The 18,652-nt window shown below is 37.1% G+C and overlaps 1 protein-coding gene across 1 annotated transcript in view; it reads right to left on the bottom strand.

The window, feature by feature from the left end:
* Positions 1-18,330, bottom strand: part of DOCK3 (dedicator of cytokinesis 3) — a 199,621-nt gene extending 181,291 nt beyond the window's left edge. Inside the window, exons 1-4 of the mRNA XM_009321865.1 lie at positions 18,243-18,330; positions 14,522-14,605; positions 4,056-4,096; positions 1,691-1,746 (exon numbers count right to left, since the gene is read on the bottom strand). Of these exons, the coding sequence (XP_009320140.1) occupies positions 1,691-1,746; positions 4,056-4,096; positions 14,522-14,605; positions 18,243-18,330 (269 nt within the window). The remainder of the gene's footprint in view (positions 1-1,690; positions 1,747-4,055; positions 4,097-14,521; positions 14,606-18,242) is intronic.
* Between the last annotated feature and the right edge of the window lie 322 nt (positions 18,331-18,652).

Below are 18,652 nucleotides of genomic sequence, written 5' to 3'. Positions count from 1 at the left end.
AACAACACTAAAAACGATGCCACAAGCACTTCTAGCTGAAAATTCAGTTCTTTTCAGATTTCTGTAAAATGCCATTACAGGGAAGGGATTCAAAATAGTTCAACATCCCTTTAAGAAACCACAGAAAAGGAAAGGATGAAAGGAATCACACAATACACTTTATCTAAGATACGGGGAAAATTAAAACCAAAGAAAAATGTTCTCTAAAGATTATTTTTGGAAATGGATTTACAAACTTTTGGCATCAGTGAAAAATAAAACATTTTGGAAGATCGATCTTCAGCGGTATGGCTGGATTTAGAGAGAATGCACATTAGGACTACATTTAACCACGTAAATATAATGCTTTGCATTCCTATAACCCTGCACTTCCTCCATTATACCCACATATTAATGACATTACATTGGGTCTATGACTCAAATATGAGAACATTATATACCACGCTCTATTATTTCACAAGTGTTTATATTGGCACTTTGAATATATTCTTAAATACAGGGGCAGAACTTCTTTTACTAAAACATGAAATAACCATGATCTCTAGTTTAGAACTGTATTACGTTCTGTTGTATCAATTGGTAGACCAGTCTTCAATACTTATTTTTAAAAAGTACATCAACTTTCCTAGTAAGTATCTAAATATCCTGAACTGGTTGCCCTTTACAAATTCTGAACTAACATCAAGTACTAATTAACTACAGATTACAGGAAACCGGTCTTCCCCCTACACGTTAGGAGTAGTCATTCTATGCAATACATACAATTTTATTACACCCCAAAGTTACGAAGCATCAGTACTACAGGTGCCCTTACAATCTTTACTCAGTCCCTTTGAGGATAAACATACAATTCAAGACTATCAGGAGTCACATATTTTTCTACAGGTACTTCACTAAATGCCATTTAATACATTTTATCTTCGAGATTTAATTTGTTGCTTTGTGTCACGGTCTGAAATGCTGCACTTACAAATCTCCCCACAGTGGCCTTAAACTAGAAAACGGAGGCAAGAGCAGCAGTGAAGACACAGGATATTGATTTCGGGAGTCTCAATCAATCTCACAGGAAACTTTGCAGGTTATAGAGCCTACACACAGTAAGATCTCTGACATTATGTTGCCGTCAGTATTGCTGTTCACATTCACTACATTAAATCTACCTCTAGCAACATATGAGCTACATACAAAGACAGTGAAGGTAAAATATTTTCAGCGGAGTGCACTTCAGTCATTCTCTGGCTTGAAGTGTGGAGGGTTGGATCCTTTTGAAAAGTTTCACAGTAACATAACCTTGTCAGCTATGTCTCAGTGGAAGTCTGTTGCTAAACAAGATGGGCTGTCTATATGTCGGTGCCTCCGTAACGAACAGGAACATACAGAATTTTGCCAGTAAGGAACAAGCAGAAATGAAAAATATAAAGTTCTTTAGAACGCATGTTTCACATGATACCTCTGGAGTTACAATTTTATGAGCAAAAGTGAACAGGAGTAATGAACAGAATTGATTCTTGCTATATTAAAAAACAAAAAACCTCAAAGCTCTGCAGAATTGCATTTAATTTTCAAACCCTAATACACAACAAAAGAGGCAATGAACTAAAACCACTCTATAAATGTTAATAACTATTTCTTAGATTCCCTTCTAGATGAGAAACACTGCAGCTTCTTAAAGAGAAGGAAAAACACTCACCCTCTGTTACTGACGATTGCCTTTTTCAAGTGAATATAGTTTGCAGGAAAAATCCCCTGCAAGAGAAAAAAGTCTGTAAGTTAGAAAAATACATTTGCATTTTTTAGCATTTATATCCTAAGCCATAATAAATAATTGCCAATATACCTATTAAAAAGAAACCCTAACACTGTGTCAAAGAAGCTACCACAGTCAAAAGTCAACATTCAAATCAGTCACAATTGATCATTTTAATCCATCTTAGAACAGGACAGCACACTGCATCAAACCTCCATCTTGAAAGATCAATTCCTTAATAAGGAAGTTTTGCAAGTCTAGTCAATAAAAATATCATACAAAGATTTAAGCTGAGTACTTTTCATTCCCAAAAGCTCTGAAGTGCTCAGAAACACTGTTGTACGGGGAAATATGCTCTGCTATAAAAACCATGGGTAAGTCAACTAGGACCAAACGAAAAGGTGTCACTCTAATCCTACAGAGCTGCCTTGGAAGGGATGAGATTGATTTAAAAGAAAACAAATTTAAGTTTAGCCATTTGTCTTCCTACTGCAAAGACTGTGAGAGCCCAATAATCCACCAACAGGTGATGAGCAAGCAGGAAAAAGGTGTGACAAGCAGGAAGAGTTCAGAGAACAGCTTGCAGCTAGCAGAAAGGGACGAGTAACAGAAGTAACTACCGGGAACATCTACTGGAGAGTTGTAAGCTAGCCGGGACAGCAGAAAAGTGGCTACGGTGCAGTTTGCAGCATAGCATCGGTATGCTTCCAAGACCAGGCCTCTGTATCAGTATGGTACATCAGGTGACAAGAACATAGGCTTAAAAAAACCAAAACAAAAAGCCCACCATCAAATTTGTGTCTAGCCCCCGTACCAGTCTTTCACTAAGGAGAGAAGTATTCTATTACTTGCATACCCTGCAGCTATCCTTTTTCCTCCCTCTTTCCAACAAAAAGCTGTTTAAACCCACTTGGAATAGCTCTGGTTATTTGCTTTTTGCTGTTCCCATGATGGCTGGATTCTAACTTTCCCTGTGCCATTGTGTTCTTGTATGATGAGACATGGGGAAAAGAGGTAATTTAAACCAAACTCTTCATAGCGTTCCATTACCTCTGTAAAACACACGGCCCTGAATCCTCAGAGCAAACTCAGTCAGTCTGTAAGAATGGTAAGCCTGCACTTCAGTGGGGAATACAGGATCAGCATTGGTAATCTTCGGGTTAAAAACCAGCTGACAGCCTCTCACAAAAATGTCAGTAATCAAGTGTGGGCTTTAAATTTTTAGAGCTTTAAAACAGTACAATGTAGGAAGAAAAAATTTCATGGGGGGGTTGAAAGGAATACTAAGTAAAGATGATTCAAAATGCTAAGAAAAGTTCCATCCTTTTCATGGGCAAGACTGAAATTGCAGAAAGAAAAAAGATGAATCTAACAGGAATGGCTTCATCAGGAAAAAAAAGTAAATGCACATGCTTTCAGCCACACAAAAATCTGGAAAAGGAAGAAATCCTACTTCAGTTTCTTGTTTGATTCACTTCCAATTAATGCTGTGATCCTGTGCTGGTTACCTAAGAAACCAAGGAAGGTTTGAAGGGCACTCCGATCAAAAGGGAACATATACACAAGCAGAAGATGTACCAACACACACACAATGAATGTAGGCTTTTCCACTAGAAGAGTATTATAGTCATGAAAACATAATACAGGTAATATTATATTCCATAGTAAGGTAAACATGAGGAATCTGGTACTCTCTTCTTAAATACAAGCTATATTTAAACCAAAAGACAAGGAAGTGATGCTTACACGGAAGCAACTGTTTACATGTTTGGATACATACATTTACAAAAATATACAAGCACTCGCAAAAAATTCATATCAGAACAGTCAAAAAGGTTCTCTAGGAGCAAAACAGGGATATGACTGGAAAATAACCAAATGTAGTGGTTAAACTGTAAAAATCTGAAAAAAGAACAAACTTGCAATATCCTTTTTCATCAGACTTTTTTCAAAGTTGTCTTAGATTAATAATGCAAATTATTAAATGTGTTCTTTAAAAATCCTGAATTAAGTAGTGCAAGATAACCCATCTATGCTTTTCTTAGGGGAGTAGGGTGGAGAGGATCAAATTGGATGAGATTTATAAATGTTGGAAAGATTACATGTTACATGTCAGAAAGGTTTCTGATCCTTTGGGTGACTAATGAGTATCGTTCTCTCAATTTAGAAAATAAATCAAATCCTCCCACAGGAAAAAAGTTAGAGAAGTAAAACCCTAAGGGTAAAGGAAAACTAAGTTTGCAGGGTTGCAACAGCAAAGTAGATATAATCTCCCACTAAATTAAAAAAAAAAAGTATTCACACTTACCTTTACATTGGGCTTCTTAATGGAAACACCTCTGTACCAGCCTAAAACCAGATAAAACATACTATATTAATTTGTGGCATTGCTTACTTTACACAGAAGCAAACTGACTGAAAATTATGCAGTTATTGAGATCCTCTCAAAAACCAGCCGTGCCTCACACAGGTCAAATTTTTTCAAGGTTTTTTTGGGTGGTTTTTTTTTTGGGGGGGGTGGGGTGGTGGGGTGGGTGTTGTTTTGTTTTTCTTTTTTTTCCCTATTCTTTTGCTCTGCAATGATGACAAGCAATTAAGAACCTGGAATGCTCCTGTTTATTCCCACCAGGAATAAAAGCAGCTTAGTATACTTAGTCACTGTACTCACAATCATTAGCCACTGTGGCAAAGATGCATTCAGCACTCATGCAAGAATCTGTACTGAACATTTTTCTTACACGCTGGTACATGAGTCTCTTCATAGTGTTTATCTTAACAAAATCTCCAGACTTTAAAAACCTGTCCTTTTAAAGACAGGAAAAGTTGTTATCATACATTTCTAATATTGTTTAAACTAATATAAATCCTTTTCACATGTCTGGTCTTATGTATGTCTGTGAGACTAGAGAACAGACTTTAGGATCTAATTTCACAAACCCAATTATCATTCTTGTAACCCCCATCAGATAACAGCCCCAGACAGGACAATAAATCAGGAGTAAAAGCCAAAGCTGCAAAAGCTACAAGTTAAACAGAAGAACCCAATTACTCCTATTTTACAGAAGGGAAAGTAATGTCACTCCATGCAAGATTCATCAGGAAGAAGAGTGCTGAAAACACCATCCAGTTTAACAATGGAAAAGGAGCACACTTCAGTCATCACAGCAGATGAGCTGCTCTTCCACTCTGTAAGACACACAAAACTACCTTGAATTGTTGTTAAAAATACACTGCTCTCTTCACATCTGGGTCTGATGCTTCATCCCCAGAACGTAAAGCCAAACGTTAAGACCTGAGCCTGGAACACCCTCCACAGGAGCATGGGCGATGAAGAGTGCCAGGGTGCGAGCTCTGCGGAAGAGGCCTGGCCATCCCTGGACATCAGAAATTTGTGGGCAAAGTTGGCCAGGCCCAGCTACTACACAAGCAGCAAGTTCAATTGCCTGCATGTCACTCTTCTGTCTACTACAGCCCGGTATTCAGAGAGGCAACAACCCAAACTTGCCAAAACCCAACAATGTCACATAATCTAAATCCACCTTCCATAAAAATTCCTCTAAATTTTCCAGCAACTTCCTACTTTTAATTTTTTTTCTGAGGATGGATACAGTATCTGCAGCATTTAAAAGAGCACTAGGAAAACCTGTCAGTAATTTGCTAAGGAGAACAGAGAAGAACAGAACAAAGTAAATGTGTATTTTGTCTCTCAGAAAAAGGACTTCATATTTGGCTGAATTATGACGAGAGTCTCATTTAGAGGCTCTGAAGTGGGGAAGAGAGCTTTGATTTTGTTTTAAAGACAGCCTGCTAGTTTTGAATTTTTTTTTTTTTAAGGAAATCTAAGTCAATATAAAAGAAAATAATTGATGAATTCAAAACATTTGCAAATCTTAATATGGAAAAAAATTAAAATCCACCTTTATTACACAAATTTCTCATTAAGATAGGACATAACACAAGGATTTTTTTTCCCATTAAATTATTGCTTATATTAAAAAATAAAATTTTCTTTGCAATTTATTTCTTAGTTGATCAAATTTCATGGCAATCATGTCAATATAAATATATATGCACAAACAACAAAGAGATCCTTAAAATGAGTAATTTCTAAAACTCCACACAACTGTGCCTGCAACACCTGCTTTTGAGTAACAGATGCTACATATTTTTAAGGTCACAGAAAAAAATAAACGCATTTATCCTGTGATTCATTGTAACCAATATTAAATACAGCATGCTGCTGACTTTTAGTTTCATAGACTCTGTATCTCAGAAATAAACATACATTTTAAGCTTTAAGATAAACAGAATGGCAAAAGTGGTTTTATCTAAGTTTGTGAACAGAACTGTACAAGTTGGAACAAAACCCGATAAAGCAGGTGTCTATTAATGATTTAGATGTGCAGGGTAGGGGATGAAACACATTTCCAAAAAACCACCTTATTTCTGAGTTTCCTGTTCTTAATCCCCAAAGAAATCCTCAAAGCTTAAACAGTATGTGTTTACAGTGTGTAAAACACAGGAATGGAAGGACCCCTGAGAAATCATCTAGCTCATCCAAGTGAACTCTCTGAACTTCTCCTCGCAGATATTTAGCCTGTTTTCAACAGTGTCCAATAATTTATCATCAGGACTGAGTAACACCGCACTCCTTGTCTGTGGAAAGTGATCCATACAACTTCCGCAAAACCGAAATTCCAAGGTATTTCTGCGCAGTATTCCAAGGAAACAGAGTGTATTTCTGCTACTCCACACAGACCAGTTTGAAAGTGGTGGTGTTGCACAGGCATCTTTTCAGAAATTTCTTCCACTGACCATCATCGGACAATAAAACTGCATGTAACAGTAACATTTTGATATAGTACTTGAAAATCTTGACTATTTATGTCAAGTTGGAGATGGCAAATCCTCACTGGACAACCTATTTCAGCGGCTCAGACAACATACATGCACTTTATAACTTGAACTTTCTTTGCTGCTATTTGAATCCAGTATTTTTTCTTTGGGAGAATATGGAAAACATTTTGTTGACTTCCCTTTTGTAGGTACTTTTATACATTTGAAAAGTGGTATATTTTCCTTTAATCTTGTAGATTGTGCTCTCCAGATCTTAGTTTTCCTTTCTTTTCTCTTTTTTTTTTCAGTGGCTATATTTTTAGAATCACCATTCTCTGTTTTAAGTTTCCTCCAACTCCATGCAAGCAAGATACAGTAGAAAGAAGAGCTCATCAGAACCTGACAGCACTAAATTGTAGAATATAATTCCTTATTTGCTTACAATGAACACCACCAAAAACTCATTCTGTATCTCAAAGTAAAAGCTATGAGAAAAGACACAATGCTTTTTCTGAAAACACATTTAGAAAATTGCATCTGTATTACATTATTCACTAAAATGAACTAAACCTTTGTTCTGGAATTGGTCTTAAATAGATTAATATTGATCTAATCATATATTTTAAAGAACATTTATTTTGGAGGATTTAATCATGATAGTCATCAAATCCAGGCAGGAGCTTCAGCTAAGTGTGATCACAACATGCACTACATGGTTAGACCTCAATATTGACTAATGTTTTTAGCTGTTACAGTACTACAAATAATTGTTAATGCTTTAGAATTATGGCATTCATTTTCTAGTGATACATGGCCTTTAAAGGGTACTGACTTCAAGGAAATGGTGAAAAAGATGGGATTTAAAATTAAGAAGCAGAAAAACATGGCTACGAAGCGACAAGAATTCTGTGGATAAGTTAATGTGAAACAACAATCACGAGTATCCACAATTTGAACAGATTAACTGTGTAGTAATTATCAGCAACTAACAAGGATTTGAGTACAGAAGACCTTAAGGGGCAAGACCAGAGCTAGAACACCTGCAAACCTCTACAGAGAAAGGCTGTGCTTCATGCACCCAACGCCTCCCCCCATTTCCTTCTCTGACAGCTAAGAATATTCTCAAACTGCTTGCCCTGGTGGATGACCTAGGGAAAAGAAGACAGGTAATTCTAACTGTTTTCCAAAAAATGAATCACCGTACTGGGTCTGGCTGGGATGGAGTTAACTTTTTCCACAGCAGCCTGCCTGGTCCTGTGTTTTGGATTTGTGGCTAAAACAGTGCTGATAAGAGACCAACATTTTGGCTATTGCTGAGCAGTGCTTGTACAACATCAAGGCTTTCTCTTTTTCCCCAGTGTGCCGTCCCCAGCGAGTAGGCTAGGGATAGGCAAGAACTTGGGAGGGAACATAGCTGGGACAGCTGACCTGAATCAGCCAAAGGGATATTCCATACCATATAACATAATTTGCTGTAAGAAAACCAAAAATTAGTCTATTGGAAGCACCATTCTAAGCAACATCCTATTCAGGATCAGGAGGAGAACACTAAATATATCCCAAACAAGTCTGATGAATTTCAAGTATATATCATAGTCAAAATAAAGCAGATAAAATTACAAAGACATCCTAGAACGGGCAAAAATACCTTCAATGATACAGATGACACTGCAAGCAAACTTTTGTTTTCTTTGATCACACAGGAAGATAGGCACAGGATGAGCCTGCTGCTTACACCACAGCACAACAACAACTGAAGAAAGCACCGTTACGTCTGAACATTTGTGAAAGGCTGGGGATGAATGCAGGCATTTGGACTGCATCTTAATGTTGTGTCGATGTGTATTTCTGGGTAAGTCTCATGACAAAGCCACATACTTGATAAATTTTGATGAATGGAGGTGCAAAGCTTTTTGTTTGTTTGTTTTAAAGAAACAGAGTATGACAGACAATGCCTCAGTAAAACAGAAACTGTCAGTGCAGGAATTACATACACTTGCCTAATCTAACTGATTTCGAACACCTCATACTTTACATTCTCAGTATTCCCAAGACAAAGGTTTGATCCAAGTACTGTAGAAGAAAATTGAATGAATCATATCCATTCCAGCGTGTTCTAGACAAGTCACTGTATCTTAAAGCCCTATTCCAACTTTGCTTTTACATGAAGTCTACTGCACAGTGTAGTAGATAAACCAAGCAGACTACCTGAAGCAATACAGCCACACTGCACAGTGATCCATGCCAGCTAAACCATTATGTTTCTAAGGTGAAGCATAGAACCCAGGAAAAAACACAATCCTTTACAGCTGCTTTTTTCAATACCATCTAACAATATTTGATACATGACACTAAGAAAAGTGAAGAGTAGGCTGATCTACAGCTCTGCCCTCTATATAGCCTACACGGCAAATAATCCCTCAAAGATTACTTCCACGGTAATAAAACTGGAGAAGAACAAAAAGAAAAGTACCCCATTATGCCTGTTCCCCCTGCACATTTAGACCACCACCTGGTCATAATTTTTTCTTCAAAATGCACTGTCTATACATATATTCGCACTGTAGGTTACTTGCAGGCCAGTAATAAAAGCTAAATTACTTAGCAGTATATGCAAGAATGTGTCCCTTTCCTTCCCTTTGTTTCTAGGGCTTTTTCAGCTGTATTAGGCTTCCCCCTTAGCTCCTCTGACCCCTAGTATTCAACAAGGCATCTGAAGAGGCAGGACAGAAAAATGAATTGGGAATGTATACACCAACATCACATCTCAAAAAAATGCATAGGTAAATAACGTATTTTTCACCTACAACTATCTGTACATACGAAAATTCACAGTGTGAGAAACGTGATGCCATATTACAGAAATCTGCGTACTCTTAGATGAAGACTGAAAAACAGCCTTTCCAAAGATGTATCACATTCAGAAGTCTCAGCAATAGTGCAATCCTACTTAAATTGCAAAAGGAGCTCTGTGGCAGGCCTGCACATCTCAATCTCTTAATCTGAGCAATTTGAAGAGCTACCAATGTTTTTTAATCTTTACTTGAAAGTGCCTTGAACAAAATAGGATATTCTTTCTAAAATCAACCTTGTACCTTTTCAGATTTCCACTTAATCAACAAGAGGACTATCACATGGAAAAAGCTCATCCCTTCTGAGCACTCAGTAGCAGAAAAACAGAAGGGTCCTAACTGAAAGGTATTGATCTATTTTTCAGAAAAATAAAGCCCAAATATCCGGGTTGAATAAAGTAGCATCAGCCGCAGACTGTGGGGAAAAAACAAACTCCACATATAATTTCTTGATAAACAGAATTTTGAAAATAAATTACGTATTTATGGTAAGTCCTAAAGCTAAACTTGGATCTTAAAGAAAGCACTGCTAGTAGAATGTGCTACAAGAACTCGAGCCTTCTTTGTCCTACAAAAATGAGTATACTTTGCAGTATTATGAGTAACCCTCAAATCCGGAGGAAAGCTATCTTTTGCTATACTAGCCAATAAACAATTGCTTTTACCTTTCAATCTGCATATAAGCTGTTTGCAGAGTATCTTTGTGCAGAGCTAAAGGTACTCAAAGTAACCCAGAAGGGGGATGGTAACAGTGCTTAGCAAAAGCTTCTTGATGCCGAAACCACTCAATGCCAAGACCGCTCTGTTCTGAGCTTGATGCTCTGAGCAGTGCCAGGACAGGACGAGCAGCAGATGAATACTCAACCAACCCAGCCTGCCAACACCATGTCAGGGAGCAGCCTCATGCCAGCAGAACCACAGGAGTATGCTAATAATGCAGTCAGAGAGATGCCACAGCAAAAGCAGGAGAATGAGTTTTATCTTGGTGTTAGCCAAGCAGAGGGCCATCGAGAAGCCATTCCTGTGCTCCAAAAGACTAGTTTGAATAGCCAGGCAAGATCTTCCGCAGTAGCTGTGTGGGTCCAAGAGACTCCAGTTCCACTGGCGTGCTCCACAAAAGGCAAAGAGGAAAAGGGATATCTCACTGGAGACATCTCTCTCAGGGTAAACCCAAATTACTGGGAGTGAGTCAATTTGGCCCAGCCAGCCACAGGAGAGGTCCCAACTCCAGGTGGAAGGAAGCCTGCATTGCTCCCACAGCAATGACAGTCTGAAGTGTGATGCCTCACTCATCTGTACGATACAAAATTGGAAGTATGGCAAAGATAACTCTTCTCAAGCACATTGAATTCTTCAAGAATTTAAGAAAAACCCCCAATTGCAAGCTGTATCTGCTGCTTAAGTGTCCCAAATACTGGAAAGCCTTCATTCAACCATGCTGTCACTGCTGGAATAACAGAGGGAAACTTTAAATATATATTGCTTAAGAACACTATTATTAACACACACACACACTAAAATCATGTAAATAAATACCTTTGTGGATACCAGAATTTGCATGGGTAAGATAATATTCTTTTAACTGGCGCTTCAGGCATCAGCTAGTGTTTCTTTTCTTCAGTGAATATATGAGAGTCTCAAGGTAATAATTAAAGTCACTGAAGTAGTAGCATTTTTAATCAGAAGAAAACTGCTCCCTAGCAATAAAAATAAATGGACAAAACAGACATTTTAAATTTACTCTGATTGCCACTAGTTACTCACAGCTACTGCCAGTGGCAGGGCAATAGCCGTATGACTTGAAAAATAGGGTGTTCTTTAGAACGCGCAGTCCACATGTATTTCAAATAATGAGTATGCTCATGCTTTGTCACTTGACAAAAGAAAACTCTGTCTTTCAGCATTTATAGGTGGCATACTATTGCCATACCCTTTCACCTCCTCAATGCGTGGCATGTAAAGCAGAGAACGCCACTTACTGTTTAAATTCTCTCTCGGTGGCAAGATCACAAGTGGAAGGGCTCAGAGAGGGGAACAGAGAGAGGGGAAAGCTGTGAAAGACAAGCATATGTACAACTGATATCTTGAAGAATATTTGTTACCTTTGCGTGAGACCAGCAGAAGATCTCAGAGTCCTTCGTGCAAGCAGTAACTGTAAAACCACTCCAGTAACATCACACGCTTAGAGATAGCGTAATGTTTGATGAAAACATGGATGGAGCTTTTGGTAGCTTCAGAGGAAAGGCAGACACTAAGTCCATGGGTTTGAACCCTGTCCTTTTGAATTACTGGGGGGCGGGAGGCAGCGGGAGGCGTTTGTGAGATTTAGACAGGGTTAGAAAACAGCAATTTAGACCATTTGTGGCCTGGTATGAAAGCATACAGAGTGGCAGGCACGCAAATTGATTGAAATTCAGAAGTTCCAATTTCAAGCACATGAACAAGATCCATAGTAACAGACAACTGTATTTCATTGCATTTTATTTTAAAAAATGCATAGAAAACCACAATAAAAAAAAGATTTTTTTTTTAAAATGTGTTATCAACTGGTTTTCATATTTATTAGCCTTAAAGAGAAAAATACATGTATGTGTGTATGCATATGTATTTGTTCCTCTACTCTGTGAATATATATAAAACTTAGCTGCAGAGGTACCCGAGAACTCGATATAAAAAATTCCCTGCTCTTTCATTCAATTCCTCTAAATGCAGCACCTACTTTTCACACCAGTCACTACAAAAGAGTACTTGCTCTTTTGTAGTAATAATACAGTTATTCAGTAAGTCATTATGATTATAAATAAGCACATTCAGGAATATAGCTAGTGTTTGAATCTTTGTCAGCCTCGAATTCTTCAGCGAGTCTCCGAAATCATTCTTCACATCACTAGAAGGTTTGCGTGTATGTGAATCCTTTTAACCCAGACAGCAAAGTCTCTACTGTAGAGAATTATGCACAAACTATTCTAAGAAGCGAAGCTGAAACAGCAATGGATCTTCTTTGGACTCCCATGGTAGTGACCCTTATTTGCATGGGTTAACATTAATTTATCCAGTTTGTCTGGACAAAAGAATCCCCAGCAAATAATGCAGAAGCAGAAGATGAGGTATGCTTCATTCTAAATTTGCAAGGCAAACCAAGGACTGTGTTAAACAACCACTCAGACAAGAATGCTTAAACGACTATTTTTTTTTTTTTTTTAAGAACGTACTTTGCACATTTAGTGTGCTTTTTTGCATAATTCACACATGCAAGAGCTGCAGCACAGACCATCTGAATATTCAGATGAGTTTCATATTTTGGAGTTCCAGATGTTATTATCAAAATTAATATATCTTTTTATATATTTAAAGTCCATGGTAAAGGCACCTCCACCAAACTGACAGGATAGAGGGCTTAAAAAACAAAACAAAAAAAACCTCTGTACAAACACCTCCTTCCAGCCAGGAAAACACTTTGTCCGAGGGCCTCCTTTCTCAGCAATTTGAAGACTGGCATGAATTGCCTTTGAAGAATCATCCTCAAAACTACTGGCAAAGAAAATATACAGAGCCTAATTGTTATAACACTGTAAAGAGACACTGGATTATCCTTTTGCTTTTCTGTAAGCAACCTGCTCCTTTGAGACCGTGCTTTTATTTCCCAGAGTTTTGAAAGTTTCCTTGATTATCAGAAATGGTTTGAAAATACCATGACTGCTTTCAGCAACATACACTGTTTTACCTTAGAGTTATACTATCCTATGCAAAGTAATAAATTTTTCCTGAGCTTGCACCATGTACTAATTCACAAGACCTGGTAGAATGACTACAATCAACACTCAGTGCTTAAGTAAAGCTTAGCCCATTACACCACATGTGTTTTTTAAAAAAACATCATCATTTGCAGGTATAATACTACAGGTATTGTTTACAGCATGCTTCTTCATGGATTAAACGTCGCTATTGCACTGCAAAACTCTCATTGAACAGAAAATTTTTACAAGTGTAGGTGAAGAAGCTACCACTTTCCTAGAAAGATTGGCATGTAAGAGGTCACTTCTTCATGGAGAGTTAAGTCAGTAGGTAAACAAACAAAAACACCTGAGTACAAGAAAAAGCATCAAGAGCAAAAGACGGTTCTAGGCACGAGAGAAGAAAAGCAGTCTTCTGACAAGCATGCAGAAGGTTTGTGTAGCAACATTAACACTGGAGATGAAAAATGACTGTAAACTGAACAAACACAAAAACAAACCTACAACTTTGTGGAATGTTAATTTGGAATTCAAATTTGTGGATCTGGTTTTGAATTTGTTTTAACACTTAAGGATTAAGGTTACGTTATTCCACCTCAGACTATAGTGAAACATGTTCTCATACTGTATCTTGTCAACCTACTTCTCAACGACATGTTTTACACCACTTGCTTACTCTGAACATTAGGATAAGAATCATTCTCCTTTTAAATACAACACCTTCAATCACACCTTTCATGTGAATAAAGCAGAGGATTAGGACATTCAATTTATTCACACACAGACATTTCCAGCCACATAAGAAAGAACTATAGTTATAACATTTACAATGGCATTTTCCTTTAGGTACAAAAAAACCACATGAAGATAAATGCAAAACAATCCCCCCTAAACCCATATTCTTTACATTTTTTCCAGTGTTCCAATGATTTGCTAATCTATTTTATAACTAATATTTTTCATGTGTTCAGATGTTTCTAAATAATAAACACTGATACGTTTAATTGAAATGCATAACAGTAACACTGAGAAAATATAGTAAAAAAAATACTGATTATATACTTTACATGATGAAAATTCACTGTAAGACCCAATTACTATACAACAATCAGGTCAGGGTTCAAGATTTTCTGGACAGATGGTTAACTTAAAACACACTGACCCCCTATCAGACTGGATTAGTGCCAACAGCACTCAGCCTTTCCTACGGAAAGTGGGTCACACTAGGTTTTATTCAAGAGCTTTAATTTGATGCCTCATGATTTCCAAACAACTTATTAAAATCGGCTAGATTAATATATTTGTAAATTCTTATATAGAAAGCGAGATTCCTTCTTGGACATCACACTTACCTTCACATTTCTCTAGGATCTGGACAGTTTCACCTAGTTCCAGGACCAAGCCTTGCGGTACAGCTCCGCGGAAGCTGCATATCACTAGAGGGTGGGGAAAAACAGAGAGAGACACACATATGAGGGTTGAATCTTTGTGTGAATTTTTCTTCTAAGCATAGCACTTTAGCTCACTCCTTACATAAAAATAGCTATTACATAGCTGCCCAGAAAACCTGTCAGCCAACTTTTCCTCATCAGATATCTATATTTCGGCCCTTATCAGAAATCAAGCTCAGCAGCAACATAAAAGCTGTGCTTTTTAAAAGATTTTTTAATTAAGCAAGGCTTGTAATCACTTTAATCACCAACCTGATTCATATGGCATACAAAGATTTCCTTGTCTCACAATTCTTACTCTACTACACAATTCATTAACGGAACAGGCAGTCCTAACTGCAAGGATTATAATAGGAAGTTAACTGCAGGAATTACTTTCCTCCAAGTTGAAATTAATTCAAGTACCATCTGTGCAACTAATACACTGCAAAAATCCTATATTACCATACACTATTATATTTAAGTAGATATATAAAAGAATACATAGGAATCTGTACCTTTCATAAGCACTAACATGACATATATCTTAAATATTTTTCTAGGTATCTTTATAGTTTTCATTAACCAGGGGAAATAAGAACCCATCTTCATGTTTCAGAAAATATGAATACAATAAAAAAATTACTAAGTAAACCTCAATTTTAAAAACAAATTTTAAAAAACTATCACAGTGTATAACGATATATTCTTTAACCATATTTATCAAAATACAATAGGGACATGGACATGGGTAGTTACCTGAAACATGACACATCAAAACTATGGATGAACTGCAAATAAGGTCCACCCCCCGCCCCCAGTCCCATAATGCCTGTTCATCAGCATTTAAAAACTCAGGCACAGATTTAATTTAATCATTCAAGTACCTTGTTCTAAGTAAACAGAAGCTCAGTCACAGAGCACGCCCTATATGTCACCTACACGCACACTGGAGCACTACAAGTGGAATTCCGTGAGTTGAAATAGTGACCTCCAGTGGGCATTGTCCTTTTTTCCAATTTAAGAGAACACTCCCCTTTAAATGCAAACACTCAAGCCATGGTTGAGATGTTCCCATGTGAGGGAGCTGCATTTCATCTCCTCCCTGAATATCTTTTTATGTCAAAGCTACCGAATCCCTTAGGACTAAAGGCTCTCTGTGCAGAACTTAAAGCAGTTAACCAGAAAGCCTGAAGTCCAGGGGAAGAACACCATGGAAACTAAGACTATCATCTGCACCATCAACTACAAGGTATGTTTCTTGAACCTTGAATTTCCAAGAAATAATGAGAAAAGCATAGAAAAAACTTCCACCAAAATAACACAGTTTCAACCGTATATACAGATTCCATGAAGGGAAAGGGCAAGAAAGAACAAACTACGTACACCAGGCAAACACCCACACAGATGAGAGTAATATGAGAAAGAATTTGAATCAAAATCTGAAGAGAACCAAACAGCATCAAACGTTTGCTACTCCACAGTGAGACTCAATGCAGTGTTTAATTAAAGAGGGAAAAACTAAGGATTCCATCAACAAACCTAACTGTTCTCTCAGCTCGTACAGCCCAGCAGAAATCACCACTGGTTAAATGAGGTTTTAAATTCTTGTTTACATCAGAGACAGGAGAAAAATAACAATTGGCTCCAGACTGGAGTAACGCAGACAACATAACCCAAGAAAAACGCTAAGCTTGTCAGCATTCTGGATTCATTCTTCACCCATGAAGAAACCATAAATATGGATTTCAACCAAAGAAAAACTACTTAATGCTTCTCCCAAAGTGCAGAACACTGACAATTGCCAAACGCTTAACTGGCAGGCCACAATCAAACCTCTAATGGCTTCTCCTTGTCCCTCCAGTATTTCAGATAGCAGTATCCTTTAAATACAGAAAATGTTTGGGTTTTTTTTCTAATAGGCAATTTTACCAAAACAAGAAGGTACAGACATCTTTTATTTAAGTTGTTTTGCAAAATACAGTCCTATATTAAAATAACATGACTTTTCCCTTCAAACCAACAAAACAACAAAAAAAATTCAAGTATGTCTCAAAAACACAGAATTTAAAAAATCCTGGGTGAAAAGCTACTACTGAAAACACCAGAAAAATGGAGAAATGGTAATACAGTAACAAGATACATTAATTTATGAGAGTAATTCTAGATACACGATTATTAAACAAAATTAATATATACATGATAATATTAAATCCAATTTCCAGGCCATTTTCAACTTCTCTGAACGTGCCAAGATTATCATGACACAGAGACACCAGTCACGGGGCACATGAGTTATCAGTGGTTGCAGACAAAAGAGTAGTTTGAATTGTAGAGAGATTAACGGCTGACTGGTTTTACTCAGCTGAGTCCAACAAGTAATAGTTAGTCTGAAAAACATCATTCCACGTTAACACTGCATTAGAATTTTTGAATCCGCAAACAAGAGCTGGCTTCCTATGACAATTATTTACTGTATGAAAACTACTGAATAAAGGATGCAACCAGGAAAGAAACTGGATTTGCTGCAACTCCTAGTTCTTTGGTCATCAGACACTTGCCTATTATGTAACAGTAAAAAGTGAGCTTGGAATGAAAGCTAAAGGAAAGGTACCAGGAAAATAGAGCACTGTTTTTTTCAACTGCTGATATAATAGATTTTTAAAATATGGCCAAGAATAATGATTTTAATATATTTAGGCTCACAAGAAGTAATTCTAATCTGTTAGTTTATAGATGCAAACTGCCTATTTATAAAAGGATTCTACTGGTCACACAAAGAAAATCTGATATCAAGACTCTACTGCATCAATATGTAATCAGCTCTTTAGAATTCAGAGTACTCTATTAATAAGATAGCCAAAGCTCTTTTCTTAGGTCTACTTCAGTCAAAAAAGAATAAATAAACAAAAATCACAGAACAGAAATTAACTGATCCCATCAGCTGTAGATACAATCTGGATGATCATTCTCAATGAGAAAAGTTCTCATACAAAAATAACATCCACCTCATGTTCCTCATTCTTAATACAGCAGTATGAAAACTAATTCCTTCATCAATAAATTTGTAGTCATCAATAAATTATCTCAGTCTCTTCTGTTTGACAATTTTAATAATCAGTAGGGTATGTGAATAGCAATATGGATATTTTCAAAATAACAGAAGCCAAATCTCAAGAGTAGTTGACTTTCCAGCCACACTAAATGAAAGTCGGGAAAAATTAAAGAACCCAAATAAACTGACCCAATACACCAAACCGTATCTTGTTAAAACTGTTTAACAGGAACACAATTTAACATCTCTGAAATAAAAAAGAATGGTAAAAATAGCTACTGATTATGACAGAATCCCAGAAATTTGAGGCTATTTTATAGTCTGATCTATGATTCCAAAGGTTACTTCCAAAGTTATGGATGTCACTCATTTGTTAAGCTAAAAATGCATTATGCAACGCAATCTTATTTATGAAGACACTTTTAGGTACACAATTCTTCTTAGCAGTATTATTTGAAAAATATGAACACAAATGTACATGGGAAATACGGAATAATTTAACCCTTCTGGAGAAAATAATTTACAGAGAGGACTCCAATAACTGATTTCTGTCCTTCCCACAGAGAAATTCTTTTAGCATATGATCACCTACAAACTGTCCGTCAATCAACAAGTCTCCATCATTTCTTACAAGAGTCATCCCCTCGGTCACCAGAATACAGAAGTAACGCATCATCAAACCGGCATACAGCAAAGCTTTTACCCACCAGTTAACAGGTCTGAACAATCCCTCTTGGATTGCAGGACAGACTGCTGAAATATTTAACATCTATTTTCAGATATTAAACCCCCTTGCCATCATTCAGGTTTATAAGGAGCTCGTAGTTCCCCCTCACGAAAACGTAATTTCAGCCAGCAGTTAAACCCAACATTCTGCCAAAGAGGAATGCCTTGAAAAAGCACCACATGCCACTTTCAGGAATTATCTCCAACTCAGAGGTTCCTTAACTGTGGTACTTGAACTGCATCAAAGTGGGTCGCAGCAAAAGAAACCCTTC

Source organism: Pygoscelis adeliae, unplaced genomic scaffold (assembly GCF_000699105.1).
Source record: "Pygoscelis adeliae isolate BGI_AS28 unplaced genomic scaffold, ASM69910v1 Scaffold94, whole genome shotgun sequence".
Lineage (NCBI taxonomy): Eukaryota > Metazoa > Chordata > Aves > Sphenisciformes > Spheniscidae > Pygoscelis > Pygoscelis adeliae.
The sequence above is the reverse complement of the archived record's forward strand: the minus strand, read 5'-3'. Positions and strand labels throughout refer to the sequence as shown.